Source organism: Adelges cooleyi, unplaced genomic scaffold (genome assembly GCF_023614345.1).
Source record: "Adelges cooleyi isolate 19-005CV unplaced genomic scaffold, UGA_ACOO_1.1 ACOO_flye_CR_arks_rails_tigmint_CR_PRNA_118, whole genome shotgun sequence".
Classification (NCBI taxonomy): domain Eukaryota; kingdom Metazoa; phylum Arthropoda; class Insecta; order Hemiptera; family Adelgidae; genus Adelges; species Adelges cooleyi.
The window spans coordinates 1,497,894-1,515,918 of NW_026095771.1; the positions used below are offsets into that span (position 1 = coordinate 1,497,894).

The 18,025-nt window shown below is 32.7% G+C and overlaps 1 protein-coding gene across 2 annotated transcripts in view; it reads left to right on the forward strand.

The window, feature by feature from the left end:
• LOC126847721 (uncharacterized) overlaps positions 1–16,297 on the forward strand; it is a 75,106-nt gene extending 58,809 nt beyond the window's left edge. For both annotated transcript variants that reach the window (XM_050588098.1, XM_050588099.1), the window contains exon 5: positions 15,578–16,297. In XM_050588098.1, coding sequence (XP_050444055.1) covers positions 15,578–16,074 — 497 coding nt within the window. In that variant the 3' untranslated portion in view covers positions 16,075–16,297. The remainder of the gene's footprint in view (positions 1–15,577) is intronic.
• Positions 16,298–18,025: the final 1,728 nt, after the last annotated feature.

Here is an 18,025-nt window from a genome sequence, read left to right on the forward strand (position 1 = left end):
TGCCTCCGGTGTCATTCGCCTTTACAAGATTTCGTCATTAAAGTTAAAAAAAATAACCGACAATAACTCGACAAACTTCAAACTTTCAACTACTATTAAAACGCTAAAAAAATTAAACTTTAAAAGTACTACTTAAAGTTTTTATACGCCAAATGTTTCAACGACAAAGGAATGTACTTTTTAAGTTTTTATTTAAAACAATTAATAATTGTACTATACTTGAAGCGGCAAACGCAAACCGGCTGTTAAACTTGACATAATCTAATCTACTCTTTCAACGCGGACTGGGAAAGTTTTTTTTCTAAAGTAACTTGTTTAGTTCCAATTTCTCTAAGCGAATAAATTTTTTTTTTCATTTGATTAAAGCAAGTTGCTTAAGAATTAATACCTTTTTATCAATAGTGTTTAGGTTCATGCTATATCATAACATAGCTTAACTAAATATGAGCTATTTTTTATCATCTAAAAAAACTCAAGTTTTTTCCTATTTATATTATTTAATGCTAGATGTTTGCGACTATGTTTAGTATATACTTTTCTAAGACTACAAAAGCCATAAATTTTAATACACAATGATGTTAATTCAAATGAAAAATATTTCGTTTTAACAATTTTACACAGAATACAGAGAACGTCTCGAGGACTTTCATAGCACTTATATTCTTTATTATGTTTGATCTTATATAAATTATATTTCCAGTAAATTGAATTACTCCATCGAATAATGTAGATTTCTTCTACTCGTCACTTTTAGAACTAACAAAAATTTCTCATAAAACCTCTGGAGAAAAAGAAATAAACCAACATTTAATGTCCAAAATAATTTAAGCAGTGTTGATTCTTTTAACATATTCAAATATATCATTTTAAATTCATGACATATTCCCTCAAAAACAAGTTAAAACTCTAACAGTTGTAAGTTTAATATTTTGTCTTAATATTTGCTGTGTTCAATTATTTATGTTAAAATTAATAAAAATAAAAACAAAAATTTCCTCTCAAGTAGAACGTCAAGTTTATTAAAAAGTGCCGTTAGTAAAAAAAAAACAATGTTGTGCAGAAGTTAACCTATGCTGCACTTCCAAATAAAAAAACAATTGTAGATCCAAGATACCTTGCAAGGGAACTTGTCAAAATCAAATGGCAACTCATTGGGGTAGGTTTCCCACTACTAGGTCTACCCATCACTAAAATTTGTAAAACAAAAATGTGTCAAGTAAAACATAGAAATTAATATAATATATACCTGGCTACAGAAAAGCACCGACTTCAAAATTATAAAACGATTAATAATTACATTAATAAACATGAATAATAAATAATTGTATTTTTTGCTTTGAAGTTGACTTATGTTACTTTTTTAACATGGATATGTTTTTGGGCTGGGGGTCATTTTGAAATTCATGTTACGATTTCGTGTAATGGACGTAAAGATGCAATAGACATAAATATTGAGATTACTTATTGAACAATAAATATGAGTACCAGGGTTCTAGAACACACACACATGGTCATTTTCGCCGCCACCATATAATGTACTTTTTCTTAACATAATAACATTCTCAACAAATTGAGTTCGTTCTAAACATTTGTAAAAAAAATAAGTTTTTAATGCGTTAAACTGTTCTGACGGTGTGCGTTTCACATAAAATATCATCCGCTACAGCCGCTGAGCAATGCACAAGAAACTTAATATAGGAAAAAATGACTAGTTTACTGAAAAGTGGCCTATAGTTTTGTGATTCATGTTTTAATCCTAAAATCCTTTTTTTGGAAGCCCTGTCGGTGCGGTCGGGCTGAGCGGTGCGGGCCGGTGTATATATTATAAATAAACCAAAAAACGAATATTCTTTTATCAAAAAAAAAAAAAAAGTGAAAAAAGTGTATCTATATTTGACCAGACCGTTTTAGCCGGCGTGTGAACGGACACGGTGGAAATGGTCGCCGACGCACGCCGCGCCGGTCGCCTCTCCGGGCCAACAGAGCGCCAGTCGCGCGCGCTAAGGTCGTCCGGTCCGGATTCCGTCTTGATTTCGTCTCATTGTTTTCTAGCGAGGTATTTTTTTTTTTTTTTTGTTTGTTTTTTCCGTTTTAAATTTAATACATTATCGTTATTGTAATATCGTTCGGCCGTTGGTGACGGCCACACACACACACACACACACACACACAAGACGGGCTTGAACTCGATTGCTGAACGCGCCAAGACGACCGCGTTAAATTGATCCTCCTTAACAAACTATTGACCCTTAAGTCAATTGATCGCGCCGGCACAAGATGTCATAATAATATTGTTGTTGTTCTCGGGTCGGATACTGTTATGTGTGTGTGTGGTGACCGTTAGTGTGAAAAAAACCGTCCTACCAGTTCGACCGGTTCGACCGTTACATTATTTTGTGCGCCGAATTTCCATCGGATTTCCCGAATCGTTTGCCCGACCTGTCCCCGACCACGGGCCAACACCAGTCGACTCTGCAGCAGCAGCAACCGGACTTGGAACCTCTAAAGTAAATAAATCCGTTAAAATTACCGACTACCCAGTACCTCCCCGCAGGGACTAGATGTTTTTTTCCATGTTGTAGTCCCAATTATAGAACCTTCAGAAGGCAGTGCACCACGTATATTACAGCTGTAGCATATTAAACAGGGGTTGAAAATCTGTTTCTAACGTTTCTTAATTGATTGCTAACTACCCGTTTACTTTTTTTGTTGTTCTATTTTACATTATTCTTTCTTCCTTCTTATAGTATTGTGCATGAAGTTCACCACAACTCCCTAGTTTTCCAATCATTGTCTAAAGTCATTTACCTACCAAACCTCACCTGTACTTCGCCTAAGCTAACCTAACCGTCGCCCAACCAAAATTAACTGTCACTTATACAGTCAAAGGTCATCTTTGACTGAAAAAACTTTGATGAAAAAAAAAAAAAGGATTCATTTATAACTCAACTGAAACATACTTAATACTTTATAAAACATACTTTATCTTTGACAACAGAAGAGGTTTCAACCTATCCCAAACTAAACTTTCCTGTCTTCGGTGTAGATCTTTCTGGAACGCGCCAATTGGAGATGATTTGATGGTTAGAATTTCGTTGGTTAAAAATTGAACCTAACCTAACCTTAGCTCGCTAAACAAGATCTTTACAATTACCCTGATGATGTAATTCTATTCACTTTCCATATCTTGTAGACATTTCAATTATTTTTACCTATAATATAAAATTGACTAAACAAATTTTAGGTGATTATATTATACGTTGTTTCATCAATAGCTAAAAAATAAGACTGCATCTTAAAGATAATTAACGTTAAATATTAATTTGTTGAGGTTGGGTGAGATAAGTTTACCTGATAATGTTATTGAATTTTTAATGCTTTCTGTTGGAAATACATTAGAACCTGTAATATAGTAAATATAATTTATCTGTAATATTTTTATGGGGAAACGCACAGACAACATAAATATTATAAAGTTTACAAAAGGCCACCGAACTGAGAATACTTGATTAAAAAACAGGGCGACGAATAAAAAAGAAACCATTGTCTTCTTTAAGTCTTCAATAGAAAATAAAAGTTGTTTTTTCTTTTCCGAAAACCCACTTACTTCGCAATACCGCTGTTGGCGATTTTCGCAATTATTTTTATTTTCGTACCAACCGTACTCTGACAACCTAAGGCCTTTTTTTGTCTCAGGTTACCCACAAAACCGTATAATAACAATATTCTCCACCGTCGTTAAATTGTATTTCAGTAGACCGTTTTGAGCCGTTAAACTTCGCAACGCATTATTTATTTATCCTTTACCGGGTCTCGCTTAATATTATTCGGTTTGTTTCCAAGATGCAAAACGTACCTACCTAACCCACCTATGGCCACCTGACCGCCTCGGCATTTGGAGGTTGAAGTTCACTCACCGAAATAGCAATAAAATTAATTTACATTATTAGCTGTTTAATGCTGCAATTTGTTTATTTTACAAAACATAACATTTAGAGAAATTTTAAGGTTAAAAAAAAATAATTTAATTATAATATGTATATTTTTATATATATTATAATATAATATATTATTCAGTTCAAGATAGAGAAAGGTGGTGAAGTGTAGCGATGTCGGCAAAAACTCTTAGAGAGTAGACATGCCAGAAGAAGAAGAAGAGAGAATATAATATATATTTAAATACAATATAACGTATTGGTTAACTATGACCAAATCAATATATTGGAAGTTATTAGGCTTTTCATAATTATCATTTTGTATACTTTTAGAGTTACAGGTAGCGGTTTTGTTTTTTGACGGTTTAGACCTAAAAATCTGACAAAATTTGAATACTTAGTTCTTTGGCTACACTACCAGTTTATGTTAGAAACAGATTTGATATTTTTTGCTATTTCGATGTAAAAAGAAATGTCGTTTTCTTCATTGAACATTTTTCAAATTTAATTTATTTAATTACGAAAAACTGAACTTTCTAAACGAAAATGGTATTCAATATAAAGAGGGCAACAAATTCTTATATTTTTTTACAGAATAATTGAAAGTCGGCCGACCAGATTCTTAAAATTTTGTCTCAGCTAATACATTTTTTAGTGCCAAAAATGGCCAAACGAATAGAAAAAGTTGTGTACGTTAAAAATTATACCCTTTAGCTTGTACAAATAAAAAAAAATAATTTTTAAAAAAATTACCATGGTCACAATTTATAAAAAACTTTTTTCTTCTTAAATATCGCCTTTACAAAACTCCTTAAAAACTACCAGCTTTCAATACTCTTATGCGTTAAAATCTTATGGACCTTATTGAGCTTTTGAAATGGTAAAGTATACATTTTATTAAGTTTTTAAATTAAAAATATTTGCTGAAAACAATCGTCTGATCGATGATCGGTTTTCAGTAATTTTATAAATAAATATTAAAGTTTAAAATCTAGGAAGGCAGAAAGGGTGGAGTGTATTATTTTTATCAATTTTCAGTTGTAACCTCGCTGGGTGAAGTTTTACTTCTGATTTTTGAAAAAATTACAATTAATGTTGTAGCATGCAAACTTAACCCTTTGAGATATTTAGTGGATCGCTTTGAAAAAAGTCACCTTATATTTGCTGATGAGAGGAACATTGCTGTGGTGCTTTTCGGATATTGTTATTATTATTTTTTTTTTAACTATAATATAGTCAACAGGACATAAGTACAATAAGTGTGAGTGTTACTTTGGTTGGCTTGAAATGGGAATCCGTCCACTGACAACACTATTAAAAGTTTGGTTTTTTATTATTTGTGCAGGGAGAAGGCACCTACACCACTTCCTTTTTTGATCTTTTAGGTAGATTGTTGGGCATCGAGGGTAATGTAAGAAGGGTTCGGTATAAAGAGGGTTTGATTGGTTTTTCAAAGAGTTTGGCTCCAGTTTTCGCAGATCCGAATGTAAATTATGGCTCGAGATATAAGATGGTGCGCGTTAGTCATAAGACGAAGTAGGTATTTTGTATTTTTCGAGACTTGTATTTGTAGTTTTTTGTGTGAAGGAGCAACTTGGATTGAGAGTGAGCAAATCTGTGAGTCTGAAAACGTTAAGACGATGGTACAGGTTCGGTTTAATGTTAACAGAGTGTATGTGTGGTGTGCCCGGGTTTAGTTTTCGGTTCAAAGTTTTTCGGTATTGTTTTAAAAATAATCTCACATCCGTCACCGCGAACGTCAACCGAACAAATCGACAGATCTAGGTCTTTGTGCCAAGTAAAAAGGCACACAATGTGCCGTCAATGTGCACTTCATCAAACATACTGTAATTATTATTATTACTGTGGCTTTTATTTTAAACGTGTCGCTCCGCATATGTGCGTACACATTGTATTGTTTATTCGTCAATTAACGGCCGGTCCGCCGCCATCGATTCTACACACCCGTCTTGTGGCGGTTCTTTGCTCTTCTGGTGGCAATATTATAGTGCCCACGTCATAGCCATGAGTGCACACAATGAAACGAAATTATTCGTCACACGAGTCCCCATAACACAATATTATATTACAATACACTGCTGTGTGTTAATCATGGTTGTACAATTTGGTCCGCTCGTATCGGTATCAATTATTTATAATTATTGCCATTAGTCTCGGCTGAAGTAATTAAAACCGTATACACTTCCTTAATTAGTATAACGCAGCTATAATATCGATAATAAAAATCTCCACGTCGGTCGGAAACGCTCGGTTCACGAGAACCTGCGACGCATAATACAACAATGTTTAACCATATGATTAAAAAAAAATTCATCAAGACTATTTAGACACAACGTCGACTCCGGAGTAGATAACGCGGCCAACGTCTATTGTAAAAGTCATATTGTTTAGTTTAGAAATAGTTCACTTTAATTACAAAACCGGTCGGCGAAATCTTGATCTGATATTAATAATTGCTAGCGTTATTTTAGTTTAATTTTTTTTTCTGTACGGGCAATACGTTGGGTACCGACGGACATAGGTTCACCGAAAAATTGTCTTAAGTTTAATGTGTAATTATTAACGTGTAGAGTATAGACGTTTGTTCGCAAAACTATAATTTATAGCTAGAACTAGATCTTCAGATAAACACAGAAACGAGGTTTTTTAAGTAACAAAAACTTAATCTTTAAATATTCATAAAATGTCATCAATCAAAGAAATGCAGACGTTATAATACTCCCTTTGATTATTCTGTGAAAATTTGGTGATTTTGGTATTGTGCAAACCCTTTTTTCACACTACAAAATAACCATTTAGTTTGTGGATTTTTTAAATACTTAAAATCTAAGTAATCTTGTACAGTAATGAAATAGTATTAACCTTGCCTAGCCTTACAAATTTCTTATAAAATATAATATATACATTTTTTATTTAACACTAATTATTATAGTACAGACTGTAAACAATTTTTTTTATAATAACTATTAGAGCTAAAATAATAACAACATGAATTAGCTTCGGAGGAGAAACTACCCAGTGATGGTACGTTTATACTTAACTAACGAAATGTGCAAGCTAAATATTGTGGTGTTGAATAAAAAATGAAAAAATTCCCGCTCCGTATCGTCGAAAGGGATAAAAGTTTTTTTTTGGGGGGAGAGGCCGAGCGTTCAGCGGATAATTCCCACAGGAACGGATGGTTATCCCGGCCTGCACACGATCCCGTAGGCAAAACCGACGACCTAACGGGAAGATACCGCCGCGCGTTTCAACGACCCTAATGGATTTGGCGTTGCCGATAGTGTGTTAGGAACTAAGGGGAAAACTTTGGGAAAGACACCGGCTTAGGTCCACGGATAATATTCACAGACGAGCAAACGTACGCTTTCCTTATGTTAATAATATATTCGAGCAAACACACACACACATTGGCGCTGTGGTTAACGTCAGAATTGCTTAGAAGCAAAGTTTTTATTGAAGTTTTTCAATGTGTATGCAAGGGCACACAAAGATCCGTCCGGAACTGCAGTGGTAGTAGATTTCGGCTTATTCCCGTGAACTGTCAAGAGATCTGTTACCTGAAAATGCTCTTAGCTGATTTATAAATACAAACGCTAAAGTCTAAGCAGCTAGCTTAACTTGTCGGGTGCCATCGATGGATGTCTTCCATCTTCTGCCGTTCACGTCATGTACGATGACTTCATCGAATTTACTTATTGCGCAAAATGTGTATTGGCAAAAAAATGAATTTAGGAAACTAATATAGTTATAATGTATAGGTCACGAAAGTGGTCTACAATCTGAAGGAAGCGATCGAAAATGATATCTCCTGAATTTGGGCGGAACAACAGTATTTGACAACTCGACTTAAATCCAGCAATATTACAGTAGGAAAAACAATGTTAAAAATTCAAAATGTGTATTTTATAATCCTCCATATTAACAGCTAACATTTCATCTTCTTCTTTAGTGATCAACTCTAAGGTTGGTTTTACAGCATTCTTCCATACATTATTCTCTGTTATTGGCCAGTCTCTTCAGTTGATTTAATAGCTAGTAAAAAATTAGATCCCTACGACTGTTTTTAAAAACCTAGACTTTTCTTAAGACTTAAACCGATGGAAGTCATTGTCATGCATTCTAAATTTAGAATTTCTCCTCAAGGTCGAGACGGATGCCGGACAATAGGTATTTTTTTGGTTTGGCGCGATTTCAATGAAGTAGTCCATTGTCTGGTTAAAACCGGCTCATCATGTTGTACGCGTGTCCGCCAAATATGACCATTACTAAAGAGTCGTCAACCCGAAATCACAGTTTTTAACACTTGTTTCACTTTGGGAGCACGTGTGCGAATTATACTCGAGTAGTATAATATTAATAATGACTCCTCGTCCGAGTTGTCCACCCACAAAGGTCAAAGACGTTTTGAATTAATGTGATAAGTGTATAACGTTTTTTTGGTCGGTCTATTTTTATTCAAGATGACTAAATTTCGTTCAACGGGATTATAACCGTAAGTTTAAAACCGAACCCAACCGTGTATGGTATTCGAGTAAAAGTATTTGATCAATTTGTACTCGAATACTTCTCTGTGGATAATCTCTTAACGGAAGTGGTGGTGCTTCCAAAACGACCGGCCGTTATTACGGTTGACAAAAACAATTATATTTTTCATAAGATTAATCTTTAGAAAACAAAAAAAATAAAACACTATATTTTCATGTCGGTATAACATGCTCTGTAAAATAACATTAAACTATTCGACCAAGCCAAACCTAACATGTAAAAAGATGAAATTTATCGTTAGGTTGTGCGTCAACAATTTCTATTAAACGCCACATTCATCTAGCCTCGGCCCGTGTGTGTAACCTGACTGATGTCCTTTTTGGCTCGGTCCAACAAAATCGTCTCGTTTTTATCTAAATAATAATTATTGTCTTTGCGGTATGACACGCCGACGATGACGAAACTAAAACGCTAGCCAAGTATTAATAGGATGCGGACTTTACTGATTTATTCTTTTTGCTAACAAAAATATATATTTTTTTATCCCATAAAATATTAAAAATGTTTTTCGCTTCTTTAGAATGCTCTATAGGTGTAAAAATGAAATATAACTAGTAATTATCCTACTATATATATTTTAACCCCTAACATTCAAATTAAGAAAGGGCTAATAAGCGGTCAGGGGGTAATTGTTTATTTTTTATAATATCTTATGTCACATATCGATAATTGTATATCAATTTTAAAATTAACCTTTGAGTAATAAAATTACCAGCCACTCAAAGGAGGCTAAAGCCAGACAAATCATACAACGTTGAAAATATGAGAACTTGTAAAATCTATTCTAGAGTAGGTGATTTAAAGGCAAAATTGAGCAATTTTCAATAGTTTTTTAAAGTCATTGTATTACAAATTAAAAAAAAGCAAGAGCGGAATTTTTAAAATTTGAACAAAGTATCTTCAGTTTCCATATTAATACTAAGTGAATAATTTATTTAAAAAATTACAAAACTAACTAAAATTTGTGAAAAATTAAATACCTTCTTTATTTCACACAATAAATGAACATTGTACATGTGCTTGTCCGCGTTATACATATTTTTTTATTTGTTCTCTTCTCAAATTTGTCATAACTAATTTTGATTTAGGAGAACAGTAAAAAAAATCAAATTAAATGAAATTGTAACGGCCACTTTAAGTCTATGAACGACCCATAATTGGCATTTCTTCCTTGGGAAAATAATTTTAGCATATAACATGCTTTTGTAATAAACCAGTCATGAAATTCAAAAATCAGGTTATTGTTAAGTGTGTTTTAGGTTCGGTTAGGTTAGTTTCTGGTAAGATTTGGATTAGATAGATTAGGTTAGGCTTTGTGATGTCTACTAAACGATGTTGCCCGCGTCGGAGTAGTGTGCCAACAGTCCCATCCTAGTTTGGCGATTTTATAAAAAAAAACAAAAAGGTAGGTCAGGTCAGATTCGGGTTTCAAAGAAAATAATTGATCAAAAAAAAAAAAAAAGGTCGAGAAAGTAAAATAATAATATTTTATACTTTTTTTTTAGTGCTAGAAATGTATTTAATTGCCAATTCACACCACCGAACTCGGTATATTGCCTATTACATTCGGCTGCCATTTTGTGAACAGTTATTGTTTTGTCCATGATATTCACCATCGCTTAACCTAACATTTAAATGTGTATCATCACGGTAAAGTAACGCAGCATTTTTAATTTCCATAAAATTGGTACCCAAAATAGCCGCCTTCCAGACGCTGCTTTCCATTTAAGGAGTTCGGCGATTCCTTCGGATGTTCCAATTTTTTTTTTTTCGAGTAGGTTTGAAAGAAATGTTATTTTATTTTAGACTTTTTTAGGCTCTTATCGCCATCGCAGTCGTTGTTATGACGGCGTGTCACATAACACCGACTGGTATAACGCATAATATGTTCGGCTCGCGTGCTAGACATGCCTAGGAGGGCGTGGACGGCCCATTAGTTTGAGTAGAGCAATGGTAAATACCCGTTAATAACCTAACCCATCCGAAACCGACACGGACAATCGGTCAAGACCTGACAGTGTGATACGGGATGTATTATAAAAGTATCTGCATAAAAAAAAAAACGCAACATGTTGTAGCCCGTCACCTTATAAATCACAAAATAAAAAAACACCAGTAAGGCGACGACGCTAAACTCTACTGGGCGGCATCGTCCAACGATGATGATAATTATTAATATTATTGTTAGTCGTCGTCGTCGCCAAACCATCTGTTATAATAATAATTGTTTTGTTTTGCTCCAAAAACCACACACTTTGACGCACGTCGGCCACGATTCGGTTTGGTGGGTATCGCAAAAAAATATGAGCTGTTACTCGAAACAAATGGATTAGGAGACAAAAAAAAAAAAATTAAATACTAGCTCGAATAGAACGGGTTTTGGTTAATAACGGACGAAAAATACAAGTTTTTTTGTCAGCACATCGTTAAAACGATAAAATTAAGTTGTTGAAATTATATATACATACATTGTTTTACTAATTATGTAGTTTGATTGATATAGATAAAAATACTAACACCAAAATGTTCAAAGAAACGGAAAAATGTTGCTCTCGTTGTTGTCCTTGGGCTATTACAGCAGACTTGTGCGTTGAATAAACTTCACAGCAAATAGAGAGGAAATAAGATGATTGAAAACTATGACGATTAATTTAAAAAAACAAAAAACAATAATACATTTATAAAATATACTAATACAATATCGTGGATTTTAATTTAATAAAATATCATTCTAACTTCAAATCATTTAGAAAGTTTTTGCATAGTTTTACAAAAAGTTGGCATTTTTTACTTGTATACTTTTTTTCTACTTGAATTATTATAGATAACTTAATTACTCTATTACTTGATTTATCTTTTGGCACATCAAAAGCTATAAAAAAAGCAAAAGAACTGTTTTTGATGGTCAATTTAATGAACGTTTGTTAGATAAAGCGCAGGGAAATAATTTGCTGATAGGAAAAGTCCTATTGTTGTAATGGTTTTTATGGAAATATTATTTCAAAACATTTTGCCCACAATTTCTTAAAAAAATTATTGTAGTACTTAAGTAAGTCGTTTAACAAAAAGCGGTCCATTTGTTTGAAGTTTTAGACCAAAAAGCCTAATAACATTTTGACTACTTGAGATGAATCGATTTTAGATCTGCAAACATATACGAGTACTTGAGCTAAATCACTAGGTTATGTTGGAATCAGAACTTTTGTATTTTGCTTTTTCTATAAAAAAAAAATGCGTTTAAACATTTTCAAATTTAGCTTGATTACAAAACACTTGCCCATTCGGGGTCAAAATGTAGACTTTTTTGTTTATTAATATCGTTCGAGAATTATAAAAAATATATCTTTTGTTATTAAGCGGTTAATTCAAAAAGTGTGAAAAATGTAAAGGAAAAATTGTGTTTGGATGATATTATACAACATTAAAGCTCTGTAAAAGTAAATAAACTACACCAGATAAAGTTCTTAAACTCATCTCAGATCTTTTACATACTAAGGTGATTCTTAGAAGTCCTTAAATATTAAAATCCGTTCATCGATCTTAGAGATCTGCTGAATGTAGCTAAAAATGTTTATTCATATTTTTCATATCTTCTTGAAAAGCTCTTTTAAATGAGTTTAAAATCAACGTTTCATGAGAAAATTAAGCGTTTATAAAACAAAAAGTAACTAACAGTTTTTTATTCCAATTCAAATAATTCAAATACATCTATTTTCTCACTATTAGCTTAGTAAGGAATTTGTCTTTTTTCATTTCAATTTCCCACACTGTCTCGATTTTTCGAAATCTTTTGTTAACGATTTGAATTTTTCAATTGAAAATCCGTTTCCAACACATTCGGGTATTGATGCCCAATCATTTCTTAACTTTTTACACAACTATTGAAATCGGACATGCCCAATTCGCGCTCGTGGAAACAATTTCTAGTCATTTTTTTTCCGTACCGAGTTGGTTAATTAGAGACCATTCAAATTCACCTGTAGACTAGATGGTTAGATTGGATTGAAATACCCATGTGGCTATATCATGTTAATCCACCCACCTAACTGCCCGGTGATTAACGATGGCAAATCAATAGTAATTTGGCGAGCAAACAGTTTGTCGAGAACAATGCATGCGGTTAATGGTCGAAGTCGCGGGTCTCGTGTTTGCTGTGTGCCAAAACTAAACGAATTAAATTAACGACAACCGCTTTGGTAAACAGAAACGATACAAGGAACACACGGGCATGACACACGTGTGATGTTATTCCGGTGGGAATCGGCGGGCAACAAACACAGTTGGGTTTATTTGGATGTTATTACGATTGCCGTATAACATGTACATACATATTATTATTATGATAATGCTCGTCGTTCGAGAGCGACACGAATTATTAGATTCATCGTGTGTGTGTTTGTGACGGTTTAAAAAACCCCGACGGTATATTATTCATTGTGGTGTTCATATTTTTGCCATTTATATTTGTACTTAAGTATCGTTTTTTTTTCCCCCCCATAAAAATGTGTCACGTTTCTTTTCGAACGGTGGTTGCTGTGTCGCGTAAAAAGTGTTCTTTTTTCTTGCAACGTTAATTTAACCAAAACGGTGTGTACGATATTGTATACGGTATTATGATGATAATATATTATCTTCTGCACACCACTACGACGCAATCGCGTACCTTGTTGTTGTTATTATTATTGTTACATCATACTACAGTCCGTGTTCAAAAATAATAATATTATGAACATGAAATATCACAACGACCCGGCGTTACTTGGCAAAAGTTTTTTGCGCTTTTGTTTCTCAATTGGAAACGCGCGAAAAGTATTTTTTATTTTTTTTTAATCTCGTTCTATCATTAGAACTCCCGGGAATTCCCGACGTCTCTGTCACTGAAGTGTTGGGAATTCCACAAACGTTTTTGTCGATGGAACGTTGGAAATTCCAGTTGATATTTTATGCAAATTTCAACAAACGAAACTACAACGTGTTAAAAATAATAACAATAATTCGTGTAATTTTGTAGGAGCTATTTGTTTTTGGAGACACATTATTTAAATTTCTTTTTCTACTTTTAAGCCTTTTTTTCTTATTGGAACAAATTTGCCGGATATTTTGATATTGCTTATATATTTTAATTGATCTGTCAGATGAAGGTTTTCTACAGAGGGTTCTCTTCTCGTACACAGTCATTATATTGGGTGCCTTTGTTTGATATCAACGATCATCCCGCTGAGTACTAAACCGTAATAACGGTTGAATTTATTTATTCGTGTATATATATATATATATTTTAAATAATATCATAACAGACAGCTCCTGTTTTCCATTTTGTATCCCCCCAAAAAAAACTCACTGTTCGGAAATAATTCATAAGACTTTTTTATTATTTTTTTCTGTTTTTTTTTATAATATTTTGAAAAGAAAATCTCCAATGGTTTAAAGGAAAAGAAAATGAATTGTTGAAAAAAAAAAGACGGATTGCCCAGAAAACCGGCAATGAATATATTTCAATTTTTTACTACACGTCTTATTTATTCTGAAACAATAAAATGATGTCGTTAGATTTACTTGGATGGTAAATCTGTTGGCAAAACATCTTGCGTTTAAAACAAACGGTAATTGGTGATTGAATTTAATTGTTTTCTAATTAAAAGTAGCGGATTGACGATTTTTCTTCGAACGTCTATAAACTATTTATAATTTCCGTATACTAAGTATAACTTTTTCTCAATTTCATAATTTCTTACTGTGTTTGGTTTGGATTTTATTGGTTTAAAAATACTAACTACTGATTCGAATCGAAGCGTTTATTTGAAATCACTTTCAGTTGTAATAATTCCTGTAAACCTTCCCGTCCCCACTATGCCTTTAACCCACTGTTCCCCATCCTTCCTATGTTCCATTTTAATAAAAACTACTCTTAAAGAGTTACTATAAATTATACACTCAAAATGTAATAAATGTACTAATGTCAATATACAAACTGCAAATGAGCTTACTCAATGACCTTTAAAAGTTTCAAATCCTTTGGCGCTATCAGGTGGTGTTAGCTGAACTGTCTGAACATTTAATTTACACTATATTTTGAAAAGAATACCTACACAAGTTACTGGATATTAGTTTTGGAATAGTATTTTTTACTAACGAGGTCTTCTTTTATTCCACAAAAGATACATCCTACTTCTTGTTTGATTCTTTTGGATAATTTAAGAAAATTCAGTTTCGTGAAAAGCGACTAACAATTCAGAGAAGAGGTTAGTGACTTTCAAAGAAGTTAGTGTTCAAAAAAATTACAAATTTTTTTCAATAATTTAGAAAATTTCCCCCATTTTTCTCTAATGATTACAATTAAGCATTGTTAATCAACCACCATCTGTATAAGACAATAAATAGAAACCTTAATATGGCCTCGGATGTTATAATTGTCACGTATTGATATTTCACAAGAAATTTGAAAATTCAACTTTTCCTGGATAAAATGACGTATCTTAGATCATTTCTTGCAATGTCTTCTACCCGCTTTCGAAGATTAGCCCGGACAATCAGACAGAAATTATGATTGTGTTTATGTGATATTTAGATGTATATTAGGGCATTCGTTATTTTGGATCTGGTGGAAAGCTTGTTACAAATAATTAAAAAACAATTTCGATTTTCGTCTCCACTCAACTTGAAAATTCCCATTTAAAATATATTAATGTGCCTTCAAATATCCACTTATTTTAGACGAATTCACATAGTCCCAGAATCCAGCCACATAGCCCTGCGAGATAGTGAAAACTAACATTTACTAGGACTTTGTGAATTTAAATGGGAACTTTCAAGTGCTTTGGGGCCATAAAAATGGTGAATATAAGAAATCGAAAAAAAATTAGGGAAAAATTCTACCAGACCCAAAGTAAAAAACACCCTAATGTCTATAGAATCTAGATATTGCAGCTATAGATACACTTTGAGAGGTTTATTTGAAAGTGATTTGATCACTTTCAGTTTGAGGGATTCCTACAGATCTGTGTCCATTCCAATAATATACTCGGTTACCGCAATGTTTTTTTTGTCATTAATTGATAATTATTGCGTTGCAGGCGAGCACGGTGAACCGACGGCTGACATGAAGTCGACGAAAACACCCGTGGCCACAGCCGACGGCGGCAACGGTGGCGGCAGCGCGGACGAGCGGGCGGCCACCACCATCCAGGCCGTGTACCGCGGGTTCCGGGCCCGCAAGTACGCGGAGACGGTGAACGCGGCCGCGGCCAAAATCCAGGCCGGGTTCCGCGGATACCGCGTCCGGCAGTCGCTGAAGAACGGCGCCCCGGCGTCGACGGCCACGACCACGGAGAACAGCCTGTGCTGGTCCGACGACGAGCAGCAAAAGTCCGTGGTGTCCGGCGTGGTCGCCGCGGACGACGTCGTCGGCCCGGCCGCCGTGCGTCACCGCACAGACGACGAGGCTCGTACGGACGCGGCCATCAAAATACAAGCGCGCGTCCGCGGGTACGTGACGCGCAAGAGGTTGAGCAAGGAGAAGAACGAGAGGGACGGCGGCGACACGAAAAGAGAAGACGGCACGGATAATTAGTTATCAAAACAATTATATTCGTTTTTCATTACTTTTTCAAAATAACTATAATGTTTGTCTGTTTTTCCAAACAGTTAAATTTATTAGTAATATTATAATATATCTAGTTGCATTGATTTACCATACCATTATACTATTCGTGTGTGTTTTTTTGTAGTACTTAATAGGTATTGATAGAGCAATACGTTTGATATAATAAATAATTTAATTTAAATTAAATGCATGCCAGATTTATGATAAATATAATATTTAAGTTTAATATAAATTTTCATGTTTAATATAATATTTAAATTTAATATATATAATATATAAAATTCATGTTTGATATAATACATAATTCAATTTAAATGTAATGCATGCCAGCTTTATGGTAAATATAATATTTAAATTTTAATATAAATAATTTCAGTGTTTAATCATAATCATTGTAGCAGCCAGCTTGGTAATATATATATATATATAAAATTCATGTTTGATTTAATACATAATTCAATTTAAATGTAATGCATGCCAGCTTTATGGTAAATATAATATTTAAATTTAATATAAATTTTCATGTTTAATATAATATTTAAATTTAATATATATAATATATAAATTTCATGTTTGATATAATAAATAATTTAATTTTAATTTAATGCATGCCAGATTTATAGTAAATATAATAATTAAGTTTAATAATATACATAATTAAATTTAAATTTAATGCATGCCAGATTATTGGTAAATATAATATTAAAATTAAATATAAATTTTCATGTTGGATATAATACATAATTAAATTTAAATTTAATGCATGCCAGATTTATGTTAAATACACTATTTAAGTTTAATATAAATTTTCATGTTTAATAAAATGTATTTCATGTTTGATATAATGCATATTTAAATTTAACTTTATTACGTATTTTATCGTAAATGCAAAAAAAATGTGTAACGCATATTTAATCTAGTTTTCTAAGCATGATTGCACCATTTTCAATCTTATAATGTTGCACTTGTACTAATTTGACTTGTGCTAAACGATCCGAATCGAGTCCAAAATCGACGATACCCGCCAGGACCCGATAATATTTAATTATATCTCGGTTGGGATTTACCCATCGGGTGATTGATTTTTGATATAGTGTATTTAAAAGTTACCTCTCAACCGTAAAGCGGTTAGTTTGTTTTCATCTATGGACTCAATGAGTATTGATTAACGTTTATGAACGTATGCCACAAGCATGGCATTATTTTTGGTCGGAATACACAATATAATATATTATTATATTGTCATTTAGTCTTAATACGTAGAGTATTTTTTTTTTAAATTAAAAAATTTATTTATTATTCTCATTACAGTACAATTTTTGAAAATAATATTATATATTATTGTTAATCATACCTATTATATTATATTGTATTCGACGGTTATATTTATAACATTAATATTATTATTATGTATTTTTATGGTTATAATTACCATTTTTTCCAACCATTAGCGATTAGATTTTTTAATATTGTAGTTGTACACGTCTTGTGCCTAAATAGTTTTGATAATTTAATTATTATCAATACAAATTTCTACTCTTTTTACCGTGTTTCGACACCATAACTATGTTTACGCTAATTATAAGTGTACAATAACGTTTACATTGTAATTTATTATAATAATATTAGTTAATATACGTAAAAGTAGTGGATTAGACAATTAGAAAATTTTTTAATAGCTATTTATTTAGATCACTTTGATAATTATTTTCTGATTTTTAAACTTATAAACGTTCTCTTTAATACTTTTACATTTTCCGACACCATTTCGACGGTGTGTTTTAGATTTATATATTATATTATTGAACTTATTAACATTTTATGGACTTTTTTAAACAATTAATTAAGTATACATACGTTACATAACGAATAAGTTAAATGTTAAGTGTAAATTCAAGATGAAGATAAAAAAAAAACC